We start from the raw sequence: 21,452 nt of genomic DNA, 5'->3' as shown, positions 1-21,452 counted from the left end.
ATGGCCGGGCTGGCCTTTTACTGCGACGATCGCCGCTTAAGTTGGAGAGAGTGTCGATTGGATGGAGTCCTCATCTCCCATCTCTTGCTCCTCTCGGAGGTGTCATGCATATGTAAGTTACTGGAACTCAAGTGGCTTGATTAGGCTTCGTACCCAGCTGCTATTCCCACCTCAAATTTGTCGCGTACAGGATCTTAAGACTGTAGGTTCCAAGGTCAACATCGACGGTCAGTCGTTGGCAACAGGGGTATTATCAACAATGGCGCAAGTACCATTCCCGGACAACGTGCCGACCGCGCCGCTAACAACCCTTCATCTTCACAAACTCATCGCAAATGACTCTGCAGAGGTGCAGAGGCTATATGATGCCAGCAGATATCTGGGCTTTTTCTACCTCGATATGCGCGGGTCACCTGAAGGTGAACGCCTCCTGGCCAGTGCCAGCCGATTGTTCGAGCTTGAGCGCGATATGTTTGCTCTGCCATTGGTGGAGAAGAACAAGTACAACTTTGCGAAGGAGGGAAAGTATTACGGTTACAAGGCTATGGGCGCCGAGGTCATCGACGGTAAAGGGACGCTCGACAGGAACGAGATTTACAGTAAGCTGGAGTCCAGTATCGAGAGTTCTCTATGCTCATGCTTACCTTGGGTCCCAGACATAGCCAAAGACGACATCCTTAGCATCAGCCAGCAAGCCTTGCCACAACCAGGGCTTATTGCCTCGAACCACAATCTGCTCCAAACTTACGTCCAACAAAACGACGCGGTACTGCAAGTCCTCTTCACCTCGTTATCACGCGCCCTCAATTTACCTAGCTCGAGCATCCTTTCGGACCTCCACCGCCTTGAACAACCTTCGGGCTGTCATACCCGGTTCATCCGCGCACCTCCGCCGCCACAGGACGCAACACCAAACCCAGCTCTAGGAGAGCATACGGACTTCGGCTCACTAACCATTCTCTTCAACCAGATCGGTGGTCTTCAAGTTCTTCTGCCGAATACTTCGGACTGGGTCTACGTCAAACCCATGCCAGGCTGCGCAATCATCAACCTTGGCGATGCGATGGTCAAGTTTACGGCTGGTCGGTTGCGGAGTAATCTGCATCGTGTGGTTACTCCCCCCGGCGCACAAAAGGACGAAGTTCGATATAGTCTCGTCTACTTCTGTCGACCGGGACATGATGTCAAGCTCGGCCGACTACAAGGTGGAGATATTGATTTGCAGCCCCAAAACGACGAGAAAGACGTGCCTGAGAAGGCGAGTGAGTGGTTGAGGAGACGACACCTTGGCAGGAAAATTGAATATTTCCAGGGGAAGGAGAGTTGGGAGAATGCGATGGGGACTGAGGCGAGGCTGTAGTGGGCATATTGAGCCCGGCAGGTGGTCGCTGCTAGCGGCGAATTGGGGATCTTCAGCTCTGTCTGAGTCAACCGGATGGTACTCAGAAAGCGTTGTCGTGGACAAGGCTGAGGCGTTGAAGCCAGACCTTGTTCATTGTTATGCGGCTAGCCATTTCAAGATCTGCGAGGGCGAGAGTTGCTGTCACTAGCCCTTTACGGCTTATCCAAGCGAAGAACCGAAAGTACACGTGCCCATCTCGCACTCGCATGCCCAATGCAGCTGGTCTGGCCCGTCCTTTTCCAGTGCCCGGCCAAGGAGGAACGCTGGATCTTGTCTCCGCGGCTTTCTGTGATAGGTGCTGATGGCGCTTTTTGGTGATAAAGGCGCACCCGCCTGAAATTCGGCAAGCAATTTTGGCAGCGCATATTCGTTTCGCCGTGGATACTGAAGCGCCTCGCTTGGGAATTATTTTACAATAATAATATTTTCGTGAGGCGTCACAAACCTGAACAAGTATGGCGCCCACGGTCCACAATATAAGATGGCGAGCGTCCCGCGTTGGGCGTCAACTCAAAGGTGAGAGGTTCAAGTTCAACGTTGCCTAGGAAATCACCTTGGATTGGGCAGCAAGACGCGTCTTCAGCCGCCCCCTATATCCCTGAAACAAGGCAGCAAGGCTACTAGACTTGCCTCACTCTGCCATTCAAATACCCTGGACTTGTCACGACAAGATTCACAGAAATTTCCTCAAGACATTGAACTTGTTGTATTATTAATCTCCACGTTCAGCCTGATTGCGGAAAAAAAATCAAATGTCGACACCAACGATACACGTCCTCGGCGTGTCCGCTGCAGAGGAGACGTTCTCAAGCATCGAAGACAAATCCAGCGCTTCACCCCATCTAAGGTTGCACGCCCGGATCGCAATACACAACCAGGATGGACACTTCGACCAGGTCAAGATCAGACTGCAAGGTGCAATTCGAAGCACAATCGGGTCGAGAGTGGCAGTTGAAAAGTTGAATCCATCGACCGAAGTCCTGTCGGCCCTCGCTTTCAAGCCCGCATACTCCGCGTCTCGCCAACTGACTGAAGAGCAACATCTCGATTTCTCCTGTCCCCTACCATCATCGGCTCCAACGAGAGGAGCACGCAAGAACAAATCATCCTGCCACGGCGACGGCGACGTCGACGGCTTCATGCCCTCCATGTCCCTGACAGGTTCCACATACATCACACGCGTGACAGCGATCAGGGATAGACACTTGGTTGAGGGACGGTGCGACGTGGTGTACCAGCTCGAAGCCGAATTCGTGCATTCAGCATCTGGCCACGTCGTCCGACGACTAAGCTGCCCTGTCGATGTCTCCTCGCTACACACACCCTTGCAAGTTGAAGTGTCATCGAATGAGCAGTCTGGGAGTCTCAAACAAATGGCAAAGCCCCAGAGGCGGTCGCTGCGCTACTTCGGGTCTCACTTGCAACCGGAGGTGTCGGTGAGTATGCCCCAGAAGCTGGGTTTCATTGTCTCGGACTCGTCCAGACTTGCCACAGGGTGTCGGAGGTTGACGATTCCTGTCTCGGTGAACGTCAGGCTTCCTCCGAATGCGCGGCGACAAGCACAATCGTTGCTGTCAGACTCGCTGAAGTGCTCGATCAAAACGCAATGGTTCACACGGAGGGTCTTCAGTACTGGATCCTCGGCTGTAGAGTCTATGGTCAGATCCGACACGGTATCAACGCAGAAGCTCGCCCTGACGCTACCACCACCATACAACTCGACATTGGTAGACTCATCTTATACCACGCAAATGGAGCTCAATCTCCTTCTGCCGGAGTCGGCTACACACCCATCAATATCGACGGACCTCTTGAGTATTTCCTACACACTCGACCTGGTGATGAAGTTTGAAATGAGTAATGACGACAATGTCAAGACTGCGTACAACGCGGAGTTTAGCCTTCCGGTCACCCTTCGTACTGCAAAGCCAGCGGCGATACTCAGTCGGTGCACTTTCGACCCTTTGCTGGGGTATATTGAGGAGGATTTACAGTATGCCCCGCCACCATATATTTATTAAGTGTGAGCGAGATGGAGTTGGCTGGGTTTGGGCGGCTATTCTGTGCAGTTTTGGAATCTTTTCTGAGCGCTTGGCGAGTGATAGATACCCCTTCTCACGATGATAGACAATTGGAACTTGAATGAGTCTATTTGTGGCAGCCTCCCGTGGTAGTTGTAAGTCTGGTCGCTCCTGAATTCATCCAATGATCTTCTTCCTCCAGTCATAGGGACTTCGGGACTTGGCACCACAATTTGGTTAGCTCAAAGATCAGGATGATGCTAGATCAACGGCATCTGTGAACATCATTAGGACCATCGCCCATTATTGGACATGTCCGAAACGTCCGATGATGAGCGTCCTGGACATGTTCCAGCTCCCGTAGCCCAACGAAGGGAATCATGACGGTGACCTCTTGAGGCTGAGCCAGGATGACCACCTCTGGTTTCTTTGCTCTCTCACTGAGGTGGCCCTTCTGGAGTTCTTGTATCGGCGCACCTCCTTCACCAATATCAGAATGTAAACATGGTCGGCATTCCAGGAAGGTCACAGGGCTGCACCACCTGCAGGCGTAGGAAGATTCGAGTACGTACCGTTGGATCACCAGAGGCCCGGAATTGAAAGGCTAATCTCTTCTTCAGTGCGATCTGGCAAAGCCTTCCTGTCAAAGATGCACCACGTCAGGGAGACACTGCGAAGGCTACGCCAGATACCCCGTGTTCATAAATCGAGGCCAAGAAGGTCTACAGAAGCGAAAGCCTCTGGACGAGACTCATGCTGGTCCTGCCTCAACTGCTGCAGCCCCCACAGACTCTGGGCACATACCGCCACTGGCTCGTTCACCGTCGAGCGAGTGTTTACTCGAAGACCAACTGATTTCCGCGTTCTACGAGAGCTACGCTTCAAGATCATTGAAACATCCAAGCAAGACTGCTGATCCAGCTTGGCTGTATCACTCCCTCCGCATCACCTTCCCAACCGAAACTCTTCGGCAAGCATTGTTTTCCTTGGCATGCATTCGTCTAGGAAGGCTGAACGACGACCAAGCAACCGTCATCAAAGGCCACCAGGTATATGGCCAGGCGCTGCGCCTGATGCAGCAAGCGCTGTATGACCCGATTCTGATGCGTCATGAGGAGACTCTAGCTGCTGCACGATGTATGATCTTGTACGAGGCCTTTGAGGCTACCTCCGAAAACATGACTTCCTGGTTCAATCATATTCAGGGCATTGCTCGAATCCTGGAGCTCCGTGGCCCGAGATGTCACCACTCACCGCTTACGCAGACAATCCTCGAATCCACGAGGTACTATGTCATGATAGTCGGCATGATGCAGAGAAGGCCGTCCTTCTTGGGGCGAGCGGAATGGTTGACTGAGCCTTGGGTGGACGGCCACAAAAATTTTGAGCAGAGGTATATCGACTACGGCTTTTACCTTTCAGACTTATCCCATCAAGGAGACTCCATAATCTCCCAGGATGCATCGGCGGACCCGGTTCCCCGTCAAGTGGAATTCGTGCAGGTATTACGCGGACTCCAGTGTGGCTTGGATGCCGTGACGGCCTTGCGGAAGGAGCTTTTGCAGATCTCCATTGAACAGGCACGATCCTGCCCGCCCGGAAACATCGACCAAAATTTGTGCTCAGTCGACTTCGGGGAGGAGGCCGGGACAACGATCACCTCGGCGACTTTGAACGCTCTGGACTTGTCATATTCCCTGTTCGCCGCGGCCTTGCTTCACCGCTACAGAGGTCACCCAAGCAGCGAGCATGACAGTGTCGTATCTCAGTTTGGGCCATACGTAGACCAAGGTCGGAGGTTGATGTTGGCCAGGCAAATCCTTCAAGACTTGGAAGCATGTTCCCATGGAAGCTTCGAACACATTAGAGCCCGGATGATCTTTCCGTTAAACGTGCTCCGCTGGGAACTAAGACAGCATCCAGAGGAATTCGGCCGAGTCAATGGACTGTTTGATGTTATAGCAGGAAAGAGCAAATATCGTATCGGTCGGAGCGTTCAAAAGGAAGGCACTTTCGCTCTGCCGTTGGCGGTGGTGGAAGGCAAAGCAAACAAATGCACGTCTCAACGCGAGTGATGGCTAGATCTTCGATAAATGTCCTGCAATGATTGAAGGGCTCGCAACAATGTGTCTTAGCAAAGGATGATAGAAGTTCGCCAGGAAGTAACTCTGGGATGGCTGATGAGGCTGCGTGAGGCTGAATCGGAGAAATAAAGTCCGATGCCTCCCCTTCCTACAATCCCCAGTCGTTCGTAAACTACTCAACTTTCAATTCTCTTGTGAAGCGGCCATTAAGGCTGCTAAAGCCAACATGTTGAGCGGTATTCTCCTCTTCAATCAGAAGGGTGAGAACCTGATCTTTCGAGCATTTCGTCCCGATTGCCGCCCTCGACTTGCAGACATCTTTCGCATCCAGGTCATCTCCAATGCCCAAGTCAGATCACCCATCCTTACCCTGGGTTCAACGACCTTCAGCCATGTTAAGCACGAGAACATCTATCTTGTTGCTGTCACTAAAAGCAATGCCAATGCTGCCATTGTCTTCGAATTCCTCTACAGGTTTATTGGTCTGGGGAAACAGTACTTTGGAAAGTTCGATGAGGAGGCTGTTAAGAACAACTTTGTCCTGATCTATGAACTACTCGATGGTAATAGACACGCTTCATTCCAAATGCTTTGACTTACCCTACTCATAGAGATTCTCGACTTTGGATACCCTCAAAACACCGATGTCGACGTCCTCAAGATGTACATTACACCTGACAACATCTCCTCTGCCATTCGGTCCGTATCCGCACCGTCCAGCGATACTTCCAAAATCACAATGCAGGCCACGGGTGCCCAGTCGTGGAGAAGAGGAGATATCAAATACCGCAAGAACGAGGCTTTCGTGGATGTCATAGAGGATGTGAATCTGCTCATGAGCGCGACGGGGACGGTGTTGAGGGCAGATGTTACCGGTCAGATCGTCATGAGGGCATACTTGACTGGTACACCTGAGTGCAAATTCGGGCTGAATGACCAACTAGTTGTTGGACAAATCGCTCATGGCTTGGACGGCCCTATCAGCAGCCAAGAGGGCAGGAGGAAGGCCACCCGAGCGGCCGCAGGTTCGGTGACCTTGGAAGATTGTCAGTTCCATCAGTGCGTACAACTTGGCAAATTTGAGACGGACCGAACGATATCCTTTGTCCCTCCAGACGGAGAATTCGAGCTTATGCGGTACCGGGCGGTTGAGAACGTCAACCTACCCTTCAAAGTGCATGCTATTGTTCGTGAGGTCGGCACAACCAAGGTGGAATACAGTATCGCTGTCAAAGCGAACTACGGCAGCAAGCTGTTTGCGACCAATGTGGTGATACGAATACCAACACCACTGAACACTGCCAGCATCACGGAGAGGACCACGCAAGGCAAAGCCAAGTACGAACCCGAGAACAACTGCATCGTTTGGAAGATTGCGCGATTTACCGGCGGTAGCGAGTTTGTGCTTAGTGCTGAAGCACATCTTACTAGCATGACCAACCAAAAGGCCTGGTCACGGCCACCTCTTAGCATGAACTTTTCACTGCTCATGTTTACCAGCTCAGGTTTGTTGGTTCGATATCTGAAGGTTTTCGAAAAGAACAACTACAGCAGTGTTAAATGGGTTCGCTACATGACTAAAGCTGGGAGTTATGAGATACGATTCTGAAGCACCATGACCACGCTGCTCTTGTCGCGAGCAGTGTTATGGGATTTGGCTGACTGATACAGCCACCCAAGTCATGTGTCTGGATGCACATGAAGCGGTCTGCAGGGCCACCGATGGCTAATGACTCGGCATCGCAACTGTCGCCCAGCCGTACTTTCTCCTGCTACCGATACGATGCAATACCATACAAAACCGACAATGACTACAAAAGTCATCATACTGTGGACGAAAGCTTGAAGTGATCACAAATGGTGACGAATCAGGAGATACTCGGACTCCTTGTCCGTACGGCGTAACAATGTGACGACACGTGAAGGAAATCAAAGGACATAAATTGCATGATATGAGGGTATCTATGAATGGCCGACTCGCTGGAGCGGGCGAGAAACAAGATGATAAATGTACTTATACAAATCAAGAACTGGGTGGTAGGAACAAGGCTACCAAGACGGAATGTCCAAGTCTGTTCTTGAAATCCTCCCTCCTCTTCTCAGACCGACGTTACCTTCTCCTACGAGAAGACTCCATCGCCTGCCCAGGCTGTCTTTGTCCTTTCCCAATTTTCTTGCACAATCATTCCAGTCTCGCTTGGAGAGTTTTAGTTTCTCGAGGACAGTCTCGACAAGCATTCTATCGTCGTCGATGGTCCAGTCCGAATCGTCTATTGACGGCGATGATCCGTATGCAGAGTCTTGATCTGAATGCGTGTTGCTCACAAAGGGACTCATGATGGGCATGTCGAGGTCAAGGTCCTCTTTCTCTTCAGACGGAGTGTCTAGGGCGCGGAAGTCGTCGGCCGAAAGACCCATGGGTATTGACAATGGCACCTTTCTCCGTCTCTTGGGCGTTCGGACTGGCTGAGGGGTCTGTGGGCAGTCTTCCATCATTGTATCTGACATTGCCGATGGGATGAGGTCGGCCTCGAAGTCGCTGCGCCGTCTCTTGTGTGTGCTTCTGCGCGGTGGTTGTTGTGGTAGTGTCTGTTTCGATGCGTTTGCTTCATGCGATATTCGGAAAGGATCATGCGATTGAGGTGGTGGAGGAGGCGGAGTGGACCGTTCTATCGTCAAAGGGGCGCCTAGGATTGCGTGCAGGGCGCGACAACTGGAGGACAGTGGGCTCGGGCGCACTTGGACAGAGTGTTGTGGTTGGTATGCAGCGAAGGAGGGCAACATGGGTCGCTGGGCTCTCGACTCGGTCGAGTGTCCTCCATCGCAGGAGAACGCAGATGGAAGTAACATGGCGGGCGAGGGTACGGCGCCAATGGGCCAAAGCGCTGGCAGTGACGTGGGCAGACGGTCAGGATGCGCCGGAAGCTTTTGTGACGCGCGCCGTTGGGAAGATGGTGTTTTCGGATGGCAGAGACAGTCGCAAGGATATAGCGAAGGTCGAGGACGAGTGGTATGGACAATGCGACCAAAGAGGGGGTGCTTTACTGGCGGTGTGAGAGTCGGAGGCCGAAGGTGTGCAGATGGTGAGGGATGCGAGATGCAGGATGCAAGATGCAGGACTGGGTGGACGGAAGAGGCAGTGGGAAGTCTAAAACTTGACGGGACTCGGAGGCACCCATCACTCATGATCGACCACGCGCCGGGAGCTGCGACGGGCACGGGCACTGACGGGAACAACCCCTGGCATGGCACACAGGCACCCGCAGTTGTTCAACGGGGCTCACCCAGGCCTAAACAAGCTACTCCGTATGCTATGGTACATAGTAGAGAGCTCCATCGTCATCTGATTCTCAGGGTAATCCTGATTCTGCTAAGGTACCTGGTAGTGAGTGAGTGGTCCTCAATCCTGATCACCATCAGTGAAAGCTGCTCTGAGAAAAGAGGTTCTTCTTTGCCTGGCGCGCCTGGTCACCGATGGGCCACTACTAGTATCTTTTCGATCTCCAACCTGCGCGCCACGATGAAAGGGCTAACGGTTCTGCAGCAACCTGCATACAGTACAAGCCGGTCACGGCTTCACTATTTGTACTATGTACTCCGTGCAGTAGCTCCTACTCGTAGTCGTAGCTGTCGAGCTTTGCCCACCCACCCAGTTCGCTCCGTCACCCGTTCGTATCGATTGGCGTCGGAGAATTGATTGTCTACCATGGGTCAAAAGCCTGGTCAGAACCTATGAAACATCTTCTGCACAAACGGGTAGCTTGCGTCAACCCGGGCGATGCTTCGAGTCCTTGCAGGGAAGAGGCCTGCTTGTTGCTTCTGATCTCGATTTGAGCTTGCTCGCCGCCCACGCTTTACCAAAAACGCGAAACGGACGCGACGCGTCGTGAACTAAGACGAAAGGGGAATAATGGGCTGTATCACTTGACCTTCGAGCTCATTTCGCTTCTTTGTCTGGTCTCGCATCTAGACGCCTTGGAATTCTTGCATCTTATCACTACGACGCACTACTGTGTTCCTAACTCACCGACTTTGCACACGTGCTGGCTAGACCTTCTGTTCAACAGGGAGATTGACCTCGGACACGTCGCTCTCGGGATCGACGGCGTGCAGCTCCTGGACAACACCACTGGCACCTCCTAAGCTCTCAAATGACATGGCCTTTTCCTCTTTGGCGTACTTCTCAACGAATCCCAATGCAAAATAGACTATGCTGCTGACCGTGCAGGTGTAGAACCAGCTACAGGCATACAGGTGGGTCCAACCGCCACTGCTACCAAGCTGGGTGCCAAAGGTTTCCGCAAATCCAGGAAGCTGTTTATGTTTTTGGGTTAGCAAGCAGACCACACACCGGACGCATTGGACTTGGGTCTAGAACGTACCATAAAAGCAAAAGAGAAAAGCCACGTCAGTATCGGCCTCCAAGCTACGCCGTGGAAGTATCAATACCTTCCACCCACTTTGTATAGATCCTTAACGAAGACATTGCCTTTGCCAACCACCAGGTAATCCGTCAAAGCCATACCGAGAAAAGGCCCCAGGAAGATACTGTACCCATTCAGGAACTTGAGAAAGCCCGTGGCTGTCGCAAGGATCTGCCATGGACAGGTACAGACACCGAGGATATAGCACAGCCACATGCCCCGCTTGATGTTGAGCCATCTAGGAAACAAGGACATAAAGTCCGCTCCAAACGGGACTACATTGGCCCCGAGCTCTGTGAGGGCGTTTCCAAAAATGAACACAATGTTAATGATGGCGATGCCGGCCCTCCGGCCGTGGCTGAAATCATGGTCCAGCATGTCATGGTTCAACACCCACCTGAGGAAAGCCCTTGTCAGTTCGTGCACTAACAACGACGACCACGACAATAGTTCTGGACTGAAGAGGAGGGCTGTCGAACTCACGGGTTCCAATCCATGTTTCCCCATGCATTGTAGATGCTTTGTGTGGCGTATATGCCCATGGCTGCGCAAGCTGTACTTGCCACAGGGAACATGACGAGCTGTGACCAGACAGGAGCCATCTTGCTCCGGGCGTAGCGTGCGATGTCCGGTTGGTTGACCATGAGTGTGGTGGTTTTGGCCAGACCCGAGTTAACGACAGACAGCTGTCGCATGTCAGAATCCATTCCACCTTTTTGCAACCACGGAACACTTCTTACCAATGCCCACGACAACGCCGCGCCATGCTTCCGTTCGACGCCGTCAAATCCCGATGCGTATGTCCTCGGCGGGTCAACGTACAAGAAGCGAAGAGACCTATGCAAGAACCGGTCAACGACGCTTGAGCATGCAATGGCAGATGTACCGATGATCACAGGAGGGATGAGGAACATCTGGATCTCGTATGCTCGAGGCAGCTTAGGGATGGGAACATTGATCGTCCAACAGGTCATGACCCAATAGCCAATAATCCCTGCAGCAGCAAAGCACGTTTCGTCAGCTTCCAAAACTTGCGCGCCTCGAATGATTCTTTGGGGACACAAACCTATCAGCTGCTGCACCGTGATATTCGAGCTCTTCGGTATATGGTTGGGCAGGTTCCAGAAACTGTCGCCGAAAATGCAACGCAGCAAGACAGTCGTAAAGTATCCGCCCGTCGCGATGGTGACGCCCCCAAGATAAGTGCGTACAAGGCACAAATCAAGATGGGAAAGTATGCGCCGCGAAGGCCACAGACCATCCGGGTCTCGACGGGGAAGCCAAAGTGGTACACTGCAGCTGCACGCGAGTGCATGACGATCCCCACGGAACCGAAGAAAACCCCGAGGAAAAGACAGCCCAAAGCTTGACCGGGAGTCAGCCCTATGACAGGCAGCGCGACTCCGATGTACCAGGACCCCGGAGCGAAGCCATAAGACCACCAGAAAACGGCATAATCATACTATCTTTACGTGTGATGGGTTGTAGGGCTGATGTCAAGGTCTTCATTCGTCCATTTGTTGCGGACCGGTCCTGCGACGCTACCGGCGTCGCAGGACGTCTCGAGGTACTTCAAAAATGCTTGCTTGCTGGTGAAAGCATGTTGAAAGTCCTGGAAGTTACCGCGGAGCTTCGCGTGGAATTTGGTATGGGAACCCATCGTACAGTGAAGGATGTGCTTGTCAAGGAATACCAGGCATTGACTTCCGCCGATGCGATATGTTATATACGTGCTTGACTGGCGGCTGTGTTATACCCTTATCGCATTGGCCGAGTCTGGACATGATACGATCCCGCCTATGGCGATATGCTGGGGAACCAAAGTGTACGCTGGGGGTCTTATCATTCTAGCTATAGCATCAAAGGGCCAAGTAAGTCGTGCTGCTTTCCCGCAGGACCTTCTTTAGGCCGATGTGCATGACTGGAGTTCGAAATGGATGCATTGTTTGCCATGGCACGCCGTTGACCTCGGCCGAGCTCGGGATAGATTCAGATACCAATCTTCGAATCTGGACAAACACGGATAGCGACTGAGGGAGACTGGACGAGCAGAGTCGTGAACTATTGAATCCAACAGCGACGTTGGGAAGTAGGAAGGGTTCGGGATGCGCGTAATAGTGCCGAGTACTTCTCCGTATGAAATGCTATAGAAGGGATATCATTATCCGTATAAAGTGCTATAAAAGATATATACTCCTCCGTAGACTCCTGCTCAGCACTGCTCAGCATGAAGTCCGACAAAAACATCCATCTGGACTGACTTTCATCAAGCAATTCTGTGCATAAAAATCACGTCGTTCTTTGTCAACTACTTCTCTAGATGGTCATCACATATTATCACGTAGAGGCCACATCCCTGTCAAAGCTGGCTGATCATGAAGCCATCACATTAATGTTCGAATCGAACTCGCACGTCAAGCATCTTGGTCAAAAAGTCAGAAGGAATACCACATTGCAGTCGTGCTGCTGATTTGAACAGTCCTCGAAATGTACAGAGTCCAGACCTCCCTTAACTAACAATGATTCCTTTGTCTCTTCTCGATTTTCTCTCCCACGTGCCCAAGGCTGCACACAAAATCACCGACTTCCTTTGTTTTGTTTGCATTCCATGTCATCTGATGGCGCCAGCTCAACCACGACTCATAGGTAGACGGATTGCTGCATCATAATGAAACTGCATCCGCTCAACTCTTTGATTACCGATTGCGGCCACTGTCTTTCCCGAAGCAGCCATTTCTTCTCTTTGATGTCGAGTCTTGAGGACAAAATCATGCCCTGCTCGCCCTCTCCTTCTCTCCTCCTCAGGTCAGACTTCTCTGCGCAGGTTTTCTTCTGGTCGCAAAGATGAGGAACTTCCACAGCGCCCTGCTGGCTGTCCTGCTCAGCTTGACCTTTGGCAATGTCCAGGCTTTCTGGCGTATGCGCTGTGGTACCGTTCAAGTTGGAAGAGTTGATCCAATCATCTCCCCTGGTGGTGTCGCAGGTCACTCTCACACCATTGCCGGACCGAACAGTAAGCTTTCGACGGGAATTACTCACCCAAACAGTGCTGATGATAAGCAGACATCAACACCACCTCGACTTTCAACGATCTTCAGGCGGCTTTCTGCACCTCATGCGAAGTCCAATCCGACAAGAGCGCTTACTGGACCCCTAGCCTGTACTACCGGTACCGCAACGGGTCATTCATCGAGGTTCCCCACGATGGTACTGTCGCTTACTACTTGGATCGCGGTGTCGATATACCCAACATGAAACCATTCCCACCTGGTTTCCGTGTGCTCTCGGGAGATGCTGCAGCCAGAGCCTTTGATCCCAATACTCTGACCTGGGGAAACAGGACTTACGGCCCTACACCCATATCCAACAGAGTAAGCTTCGCATGTCTCGACAGCAGTGGTCCTATGCCGGAAACTCCAGGTCTGAACGTTACTTCGTGCGACCAAGGTCTGCGCGCACAAGTCCACTTCCAAAGTTGTTGGGACGGTGTCAATCTCTACAAGCCAGACCAGAGCCACGTGGCCTACCTGTCCGGTATGGATAATGGTGTCTGTCCACCTGGGTATCCAGTGCTCCTGCCTCATATTTTCCTCGAGATTATTTACTTCCCCAACACCGTTGCGAAAAATGACGGAGGAATGTTCGTCTTCTCCCAGGGCGACACTACAGGCTACGGCTTTCACGGCGATTTCCTCAACGGTTGGGATCCTCAAGTCCAGGAGGCTGCCATCAAACAATGCATGGGAGCTAATGCGACCAACAACGGAGCAATCGGTGCTTGTCCGCCACTTGCAGCCTCTGAAGATCCGTATTTCAACCAGAATTGCCCTGAACAGCCAGCTGTAATCAACGAGAAAGTACATGGCCTGATTTCAGTCCTGCCAGGCTGTAACCCACCGACTGGCGGTCCTCAACGTGCTTCGCAAAACATTTGCCCCGTCCAACCAACCGTCAACAACGTCGACAATCAGGACTACAAAAACCGCTCCGTCGCAGCTGTTGGTGACAAGGTCGGCACATGGCAATACATGGGCTGCGCGCTCGACAACTCCACGCCCCGCCCACTCGTAGGAAGCTCATATTATGACAACACCAATATGACCATCGAATCATGCACGGCCTTCTGTAAAAAGAATGGCTACGCCATGGCGGGCATGGAAGCTTCGACGCAGTGCTTCTGCGGCAATGCCCAGAATCAACTCCTCCAGGATCCCTTGACGTGCGCGAGCAAGAATTACTATGTCTGCTCTGGCAACTTGTTCAAGTATTGTGGTGGCCAGCAGCTCATGCAGATCTGGAATGACACGACATACTCCGGACCATCGCTCAAGGGGCTTCCTGTGGCAGGCCAGTCGAGGCTGCCTCTCCTTGACGGCAGCACCGCGACATACCAGGGTTGTTTCGTCGAAGGGGTCGGCGCAAAAGCACTGCCTGGCGCGAAATACTCGAACAGCACTGGTATGTCGCTGGAAAACTGCGCGGCCTTTTGCCAGAAAGGGCAATATACGCTTTTCGGAACAGAGTATGCGCAAGGTATGTCATTCTGCCCCTGCTTTGGTTTATTCCGGTACTATCGTCGTATCATATCTGACACTGACATCTCTAGAATGCTACTGCGGCAACACCATCTCGACGTCTCAAGTCCTCCAAAACAACTGTTCCGCCATCTGCACCGGCGACAACACCGAATTCTGTGGCGGCAACTCACGTATCTCCGTCTGGGCGTTATCCAACTACGTTCCACCTACAACAACAGGGGGCACATCGTCCGCCAGTACCACACCCACTCCACAGCCGCAAGCGACAGGCATAACATACCTGAACTGCGTCAGCGAGACCTCGCCCAACCGCGCGCTCAACGCGAGTTACACTTCCGGGTCTAGCATGACCATTGACCAATGCGCACTGACCGCGCAAGCCCTGAACTTAGCATATTTCGGCCTCGAGTACTCAACCCAATGTCTGGCGGGCAGCGTGCTAAACTCGGCCTCGACGGTGCTCGCTAGCAACAAATGCAACATGGCCTGCGCGGGGAACAGCACGCAGACATGCGGCGGGCCCAATGCGATCAGTCTGTACAACAACACACTGTACGTCAAGCCGACGAACCCGAACCCAGTGAATGTGCCCAACCAGTCCGGCAGCCAGTACGGCTACGTCGGATGCTACAGCGAGCCTTCGGGCGCCAGGGCACTGGGATCCACTGCACAATTCGGCAGCAGCGCCCCGACGATAACGAGTCTGACAGTCGAGCTGTGCGCGGCGTACTGTTTCGCCAAGGGGTACGCGTGGATGGGCGTGGAGAACGGGAACCAGTGCTTTTGTAACGGCGCGGGCGTCATCAATGGCGCCGTGCTGTCGCCGGGCGGCGATGCCGATTGCAATGTGGGCTGTCAGGGCAATTACAGAGAGAATTGCGGTGGTAATGCGAAGATCAATGTCTATCATTTGATCAGTGGAAGTAAGAGAAGGGCCAGGAGGACTTGGTGAAGTGGTTCACCCTGTCTTCGAGGAGATGCATTGTCGGGGAGAAGAAGATATCATACGATGTGGACATGAGACTCGCGAGGCTGGAGGGAGCCAGGGTGGTGGTACACTGGCGCAGAGAGAGACTGGTACAGTACTTTGCTTTCTGTCCACTATTGACTACTAGTATTCTTGTCTGCAGTTCATGTTGTTATTCTCCGTCAATTCATTCACCTTGCATCAAGTTCTATGATGGGAAGAAGACCCGGGAGAACGCCAAATTACCCAGGCACTCCGAATCTTTTTGATGCTGGGAACCTCGTCCTAGCATGACGTCCACCGTATTCCTAGCTCGAGATTGCCATAGAGGCCTGCGCTGCCATCTCTTCACTCTCGCCTGCAGACGCTGAGAAACAGACCAGACCAAGGTACAAGATCCGGTCAATTCGGCAACGGTGTGGGACAGATCTCGTTTGAGCCTGACATCCTCCAGGAGCGGATTGGCGGGACCAGAACGACATGAGGATGTCGCTGTTGTGACAAAGGAGCTCGTGTTAGGCGTGACAGGATTTCTTGTGAGCAATCGAGATAGCTCATAGTACTTCCAGCCCAAGCACGGTCGCCGCAGGTGAAATTGCCATGGACATGGATCGGACGTGAAGATCACCGCTGATCCATGCTGCTTCGTCTGGGAAAAGCCCCAGCTAGACTGCTTGGTGTATTAATGTGACGAACAAGGAGGTTTGGTTCAGATTGATCTGGCATCATCGTCGTTATTTCTTCCGTCGCCTGCAGAGGGCAGATTCGCTCATTCGACACACAACGTCGAGCAAGAGCAATTGGACCATCATTATGAAGTGTTTCGAGATGTGGCCTCTTAGTCTCTACTTCACTTTCTCTTCTTCTTGGATGCCATTTTCGCTTTCCTGGCTCTTTCTGAAGCAAACACCATCATATTTCTCTCCTTCTTCTTGGAAACCCGGTGTTCTTTTCGGCCGGAGCGGTTCTTGTCTGATCGAGTCTTGACAGGCTTCAAGGTGACTCCTTCAGCATCAATTTCCATTTCTAAGACTGCATTAGCACAGCATATGGTTTCGTTCTACGACATTCTCACCTTCTGCACCATCTTGTGTCGGCTGTTCTTCTGCTTGCTGAGTTGTGTCATCCACCTCCATAGCCTTCTCTTCGGTCACACTGGGCTTTGATGCCACCTCTTGTAATTTTGCAGACAGTCTTTCTAATCGAGCATCGTGAGCCGGGCCAAAGACTTTGGCACGAAGATTTCGGCGGTTTCGTTTGGTGTTAGAGGCTCTAGCTGATTTGGCCATGTTGACAACGCTTCTGACCTGCCGCTATCTTCCTGTGAGGAGGGAAAGAACGCTGGAAGGTAAAGCAAGTGGGCCAAATGAACGAAAGAGTAAATTTTGGATGACGATTAAGTGAAGAATTGCCGAGCGAGTAGAGAAATTCTGTGGGAATCCCACCAATCCTTGCAGTCCAATTATGGGCCATTCCGCAGTCGACTATCACATCTCTTCGCAGGTCTTCGTACCACCGACGACATCCGCCTTCCATCCTCACCACCCTCCGATCTTATGTCAAGACTATACCAGAGCATCCGGGCTTCCTTCTGTGCCCCTGATTGTGCACTCATAACTATGTCTGGCTACCTACGATAGTACCGTGTGCATATCGAATCCGAATCACCACCCGTTCCGCCGACCACGCCTTCCACCATGGCGGGATACATGCAGGCGCAGGACCAGGTGCAGGCCATGGTGGCTCAAGTAAAGACTTTAACTGTGGAAAAATTAAAAACACTGCTCAGAACAGAGGGATTGCCTGTGTCGGGGGTAAAGAGTGAACTCCAGATAAGGACTATTGCACGTATGGCCACTGCCCAACATCACTGCCCGCACACAGCTCGATTCGAACCGCAGCCTAACTTTGCCATTCGGACAGACATTGAGAAACTGCGCAATGCCGATGATCAGATGGGTTTGAGCAGGGTACGGGGAAATATTCGAGGCATTCCTCCGTCCTACAACAACAATCACACCTACCCTTCGCCATACTCTGCCCATACGCCAACCTCTTCCGCTTCTCCTCAATTTTCGTCGCCGAATCCTCGTGGCATATACACCAACATGCCTTCAACAAGTTCTCCGTATTCGTCTAGTAAGACTGGCTCCTCCGAGGTATAGGAAAGTGTCTGATGACAAGCAGATCGGATCAATTTCAAGAATTCGCCATTCTACAACATAATCAGACCGCTCACCCAGACTATAGAGTGCAGAGGTACGACCACGCTAGAAGTGTCTTTCAAAGCCACACTAACCTAGGTCCAGCACGAGAGACGTCCCGAGAGACCGCTCGACTCACAGTCACGCTTGGCCAACAGGTTGCAGATCAACTGGAATCGGACCCGACATATCGGATTATGGTTTTCTGTGCTGGAGAAGGCTTGCCATTCAGAGAATCCGACATCGCATTTCCTCATAACGTGGAATTGAAGTGCAATTCAGACGAGGTCAAAGTGAATTTACGAGGGCTAAAAAACCGCCCTGGGTCAACAAAACCAGCTGATATCACTGACTTCCTACGGAAAAAGCCGCCAAACTATCCGAATATCGTGGAAATGATCTATGCTTTAACTTCTAAGGTGTGCCAAAGGATTTCTTTCTACGTGCTTTCGCTTTTGTGTCCGATATCTAAGTTAAGAATTATCATGCTTACAGGCAAAACCGGCTATACAGAAATTCTACCTAGTTGTCAATATGGCTCAGAAGAAAAGTATTGACTCCTTGGTCTCCGAAATCCGGCGAGGGCGAACGATCAGCAAGGAACAAGTCTTGAGAGAAAGTGAGTACGCGCTGTCCCGTACAAATAGCGCATACTGACATGTGTAGTGCGAACCAAAGCAGATGACCCTGATATCGTCGCGACCTCGAGTGTTCTGTCCTTGAAAGACCCCGTCGCATACACTCGGATCGTCACACCCTGTCGCTCCATCGGGTGCAACCACAATCAGTGCTTTGACGCCGCATGTTACCTCCAACTTCAAGAACAAGCGCCAACGTGGACATGCCCGATATGCAACAAGGCGGCTCCCTGGGAAAATCTGGTGTTGGATCAGTATGTTAATGACATTCTGAACTCGACGCCAACAGATACTGAAGCCGTCACTGTACAACCTGATGGACTATGGGCGATTCATAAGGAGAACGAAACTTCGAACCAGCGGAAATCCAATCCTACGCCAAGCGATGATGATGATGACGACGACGACGACGATGGAGATCTCGTGGAATTAGGAGACAAACCAAACATTCGGCCGAAGGTTGAGGCACTGACACCACACAGTGTTAGAACGCCACCTCTTTCTTCAAGAGAGGAATCCAGCGCACCGTCTGCCTCAAGATCGAAGCGGCCTCGCGAGGATGTCATTGACTTAACTCTGAGCGATGACGAAGCGCCAGCGCCGAAAGCACCGAGACTGCCAGTGCCAGCGCATTCATCTAGTGTACGACCTCCTGATCGATATCATTTCCACTTACCTCCTCCTGGTCCACCGTCTTACAATTTCAACAGGTTTGATCCAAATTCTTCAAATTCTTCGTATTGATATCAACGACTTCGATTCTTCAGCATTCAGCATTCAGCGTGGCGTTCGGGAGGTAATCAATAGCCAAAAGCTATCCTGGGTGGTATTGTGATGGCAATGGTCTCGGTATCTTGGGACAAGAGTGGGGCGGGCATGATGCAGGCCGATGGACGAACTGCTGCAGGCGGCGCGACATGAGGCTGTCATCTTTTGTGGCTGCGGTCCGCAGCGTACGAATTGTGAGATGGCAGCTGCTTCTTCATGACGGATGACGTCGATCTTTTCATCGATCATGTGTACATTAACGAACATCGACATTGACATCGACGTGCTTGGAGGACATGTAATTAGCAGGATCAATGATTGAGATGAACATTCTATGATGGCTGGGCCGCATGCCCTCACGATCAACAAAGCAGAATCCTAATCAGTATCTTACGAGAAGCTATGAAGCAATAAGGACCACGTTGATAAACACATTAAAATGTACTCCTCAGCGTCACAAGTCTTCAGTCCCCAGGTCTACCATCTCGCCTACTCTTACGGCTCCTCAGACACCTTTATCAGGCATACTTGGCTGTGTGGGACATGTACACTTCGAGCCGCGACTGCCTTGATGAATCGTATCCACATTTTACACGGGATGGACGTGTGGCCGTTTTACCTCCTCCTTGACCTCCTTGACCTCTTTGAATAGATTTGGATTTGTTCAGCTCGAGAAACCACGTCTTCTCCCCCTTTCCGGGATCTCTCCTCATCCTGGCTAAGCAACCACAGATCTACCACTCCTTGCCGTTCTCTGGCCGTTTGACACAGATCGGCCGGACTTGAAGGCCTCGGCAGGATGGTTCTGTACCTGCTTCGCACGGTCTCCGAGACTCGTCCATCATCTTCCAAACTTCTTTCGGCCTTGTGCGTCTTGCTTTGCTGACAAGGTGCCAAGATCGGGGTAAAGGCCTATCGTCTGACAAGCACGGCACAAACACACCACCTCTTCGCCATGTGCTTGTCCTCCTTCGGCCGCACTGGCTCCCAAGGTCTTCGCACAGCGTTCGTATCGATCTCGAAGATCTCGGCGGCTCTCAATTTACCCTTGACGGCTCGAATTTCTTCATCTACATCTTCGTCCTCGTCCTCGTCCCGACCCTCCAGGTTTTCGACTTTGTACTCGCCCGTTGCCACTTCGAAGAAGTTCCGCACAATGCTCCGCCCTGTGTGGAAGGCGGCAACGACAAGGGCACAGGAGTCGGGGTCTAACGGGTCGAGATAGCGCAGGATAGTCTTGCACAGGTTGACGTGCTGCGAGGGCATCCATAGACAATCAGCTATGATGATCCGGTCGAATGCTTCGGGTTGACTGGGCGCAAGTTTGCCGTAAGAACTGGGAAGGTAGAATGTCGATGTTCCCCATGTGTAGCTATACACTGATATGTCGGCGTTGATTTTGAACGGAGAGTCAGCATTTGATTTTAGCCCCGAGCCCTCTACGCCGTTCGGTTCCGCATCAGTGTCCTGCTCGTGAAAAACAGGCCCCGGAGGAGGACCAGGCCGGGATTTATTGACGTCGGCGTTGTCACCAACGTTCTGCTCGGCCGTCGTCGCCTCCGCCTTGGGCCTGCGAAGATTGTCGCGAACATTCTGCTCAATCGCGCCCATGGTCAGCGCCGGACTGGAAGGGTGGTCCGTTATCGTGACACTCTTTGCGCCCGAGAGCGCAGATATCAGACTTGGTAATGCCGTTCCTGCGACCACCATGTCAGACAGTTGAACAGAGCTTGTCGGAAATGACGTACGAGTCGTGTCCTACATACCAGCACCCAACTCGAGTGTGCGTCTGCCTCGCACGTCCCAGTATCGATTGTTCCACTCATCGTCGCTCTGGTCTTGGTTGTCGTCGCGCGAGATCGAGACTTCCGCGCATGCGGAGTCACGGACATTATTGTTACTCTCTGGCACAGACGCCGACTCAATAGCATCCGCGACGATAACGCCCGAGTTCCACAGATAATGTGCAAACAGCCTCCGGCCCTCTTCGAAGTCTGGGTGCGCAGGGATGCGCAGACTAATCCTGCCGAAGCGCGGCGAGTCGTAGTAAACAGATTGTCTGGGGACCCCGTGGCAGATTTGTGTGTCGTCGGTGAACAGGGTCGAGAGCGCAGAGGAAAAGATGTCTTCGACGGTGGGCGTGGAGGGTACGGGGACGGAGACGCGCGAGTGGAACATGGCGACGGACGGTGCCTAGGGGGCGGTTACTGTTTACTGTGGGTTCGATAGAGCTGGGGCTGAACGAGGGTGGGTGCACCTCACACGCGCCCCCGTGAGTTGCACAGAAACTGTCGGGGAGGGTGGCGCAGCCAGGACGAGTGCAGGACGTCGAGGGGGAGGAGCTCGCGGAGGCCACCACTGGGCACCTAGAGGGTATTGGGGAAGTGAGAAAATCATATCGACGAG

General features: G+C 52.3%; 11 protein-coding genes across 14 annotated transcripts; 6 read left to right on the top strand and 5 right to left on the bottom strand.

Annotated features, from left to right (window-relative positions):
- Positions 1-74: 74 nt before the first annotated feature.
- On the top strand, positions 75-1,530 carry PV05_06060 (uncharacterized protein). Its single transcript, XM_013462647.1, has 3 exons — positions 75-112; positions 207-599; positions 657-1,530. The coding sequence occupies exons 2-3, from the start codon at positions 260-262 to the stop codon at positions 1,358-1,360; spliced, it is 1,044 nt and encodes a 347-aa protein (XP_013318101.1). The 5' UTR covers positions 75-112; positions 207-259; the 3' UTR covers positions 1,361-1,530.
- Positions 1,531-1,771: 241 nt separating this feature from the next.
- PV05_06059 (uncharacterized protein) lies at positions 1,772-3,553 on the top strand. The gene has a single exon (XM_013462646.1). The coding sequence runs from the start codon at positions 2,155-2,157 to the stop codon at positions 3,421-3,423; it is 1,269 nt and encodes a 422-aa protein (XP_013318100.1). The 5' UTR covers positions 1,772-2,154; the 3' UTR covers positions 3,424-3,553.
- A 230-nt stretch (positions 3,554-3,783) lies between these two features.
- Positions 3,784-5,563, top strand: PV05_06058 (uncharacterized protein). The gene is made up of 2 exons (XM_013462645.1): positions 3,784-3,987; positions 4,044-5,563. Exons 1-2 carry the CDS (start codon positions 3,928-3,930, stop codon positions 5,496-5,498), a joined length of 1,515 nt encoding a protein of 504 aa, XP_013318099.1. The 5' UTR covers positions 3,784-3,927; the 3' UTR covers positions 5,499-5,563.
- A 122-nt stretch (positions 5,564-5,685) lies between these two features.
- On the top strand, positions 5,686-7,667 carry PV05_06057 (uncharacterized protein). Its single transcript, XM_013462644.1, has 2 exons — positions 5,686-6,070; positions 6,119-7,667. The coding sequence occupies exons 1-2, from the start codon at positions 5,734-5,736 to the stop codon at positions 7,114-7,116; spliced, it is 1,335 nt and encodes a 444-aa protein (XP_013318098.1). The 5' UTR covers positions 5,686-5,733; the 3' UTR covers positions 7,117-7,667.
- On the bottom strand, positions 7,443-8,604 carry PV05_06056 (uncharacterized protein). Its single transcript, XM_013462643.1, has one exon. The coding sequence runs from the start codon at positions 8,355-8,357 to the stop codon at positions 7,557-7,559; it is 801 nt and encodes a 266-aa protein (XP_013318097.1). The 5' UTR covers positions 8,358-8,604; the 3' UTR covers positions 7,443-7,556.
- Positions 8,605-9,554: 950 nt separating this feature from the next.
- On the bottom strand, positions 9,555-10,905 carry PV05_06055 (uncharacterized protein; the record flags this gene model as incomplete). The annotated part of the gene is made up of 4 exons (XM_013462642.1): positions 9,555-9,821; positions 9,968-10,328; positions 10,415-10,617; positions 10,672-10,905. 4 exons carry the CDS (start codon positions 10,903-10,905, stop codon positions 9,555-9,557), a joined length of 1,065 nt encoding a protein of 354 aa, XP_013318096.1.
- A 494-nt stretch (positions 10,906-11,399) lies between these two features.
- PV05_06054 (uncharacterized protein) lies at positions 11,400-11,591 on the bottom strand (the record flags this gene model as incomplete). Its single annotated transcript, XM_013462641.1, has 1 exon — positions 11,400-11,591. One exon carries the CDS (start codon positions 11,589-11,591, stop codon positions 11,400-11,402), a length of 192 nt encoding a protein of 63 aa, XP_013318095.1.
- A 1,184-nt stretch (positions 11,592-12,775) lies between these two features.
- Positions 12,776-15,598, top strand: PV05_06053 (uncharacterized protein; the record flags this gene model as incomplete). Its single annotated transcript, XM_013462640.1, has 3 exons — positions 12,776-12,944; positions 12,995-14,464; positions 14,538-15,598. The coding sequence occupies 3 exons, from the start codon at positions 12,776-12,778 to the stop codon at positions 15,419-15,421; spliced, it is 2,523 nt and encodes an 840-aa protein (XP_013318094.1). The 3' UTR covers positions 15,422-15,598.
- Positions 15,544-16,800, bottom strand: PV05_06052 (uncharacterized protein). The gene is made up of 2 exons (XM_013462639.1): positions 16,512-16,800; positions 15,544-16,462 (listed from the first exon to the last, which is right to left on the bottom strand). The coding sequence occupies exons 1-2, from the start codon at positions 16,723-16,725 to the stop codon at positions 16,287-16,289; spliced, it is 390 nt and encodes a 129-aa protein (XP_013318093.1). The 5' UTR covers positions 16,726-16,800; the 3' UTR covers positions 15,544-16,286.
- A 152-nt stretch (positions 16,801-16,952) lies between these two features.
- PV05_06051 lies at positions 16,953-19,480 on the top strand. Of its 4 annotated transcripts, XM_013462638.1 has the most exons (7): positions 16,953-17,284; positions 17,360-17,575; positions 17,624-17,695; positions 17,746-18,059; positions 18,136-18,259; positions 18,307-18,920; positions 18,989-19,480. In XM_013462638.1, exons 1-7 carry the CDS (start codon positions 17,134-17,136, stop codon positions 18,992-18,994), a joined length of 1,497 nt encoding a protein of 498 aa, XP_013318092.1. In that variant the 5' UTR covers positions 16,953-17,133; the 3' UTR covers positions 18,995-19,480. The 4 variants fall into 4 exon arrangements, with proteins under 4 accessions (XP_013318092.1, XP_013318091.1, XP_013318090.1 ...); XM_013462637.1 differs by having other exon boundaries at positions 18,154-18,259; positions 18,307-19,480; XM_013462636.1 differs by having other exon boundaries at positions 18,307-19,480.
- On the bottom strand, positions 19,402-21,405 carry PV05_06050 (uncharacterized protein). The gene is made up of 2 exons (XM_013462634.1): positions 20,813-21,405; positions 19,402-20,743 (listed from the first exon to the last, which is right to left on the bottom strand). Exons 1-2 carry the CDS (start codon positions 21,222-21,224, stop codon positions 19,959-19,961), a joined length of 1,197 nt encoding a protein of 398 aa, XP_013318088.1. The 5' UTR covers positions 21,225-21,405; the 3' UTR covers positions 19,402-19,958.
- Positions 21,406-21,452: the final 47 nt, after the last annotated feature.

Source organism: Exophiala xenobiotica (genome assembly GCF_000835505.1).
Source record: "Exophiala xenobiotica strain CBS 118157 unplaced genomic scaffold supercont1.3, whole genome shotgun sequence".
In the NCBI taxonomy this organism is placed as follows: domain Eukaryota; kingdom Fungi; phylum Ascomycota; class Eurotiomycetes; order Chaetothyriales; family Herpotrichiellaceae; genus Exophiala; species Exophiala xenobiotica.
The sequence above is the reverse complement of the archived record's forward strand: the minus strand, read 5'-3'. Positions and strand labels throughout refer to the sequence as shown.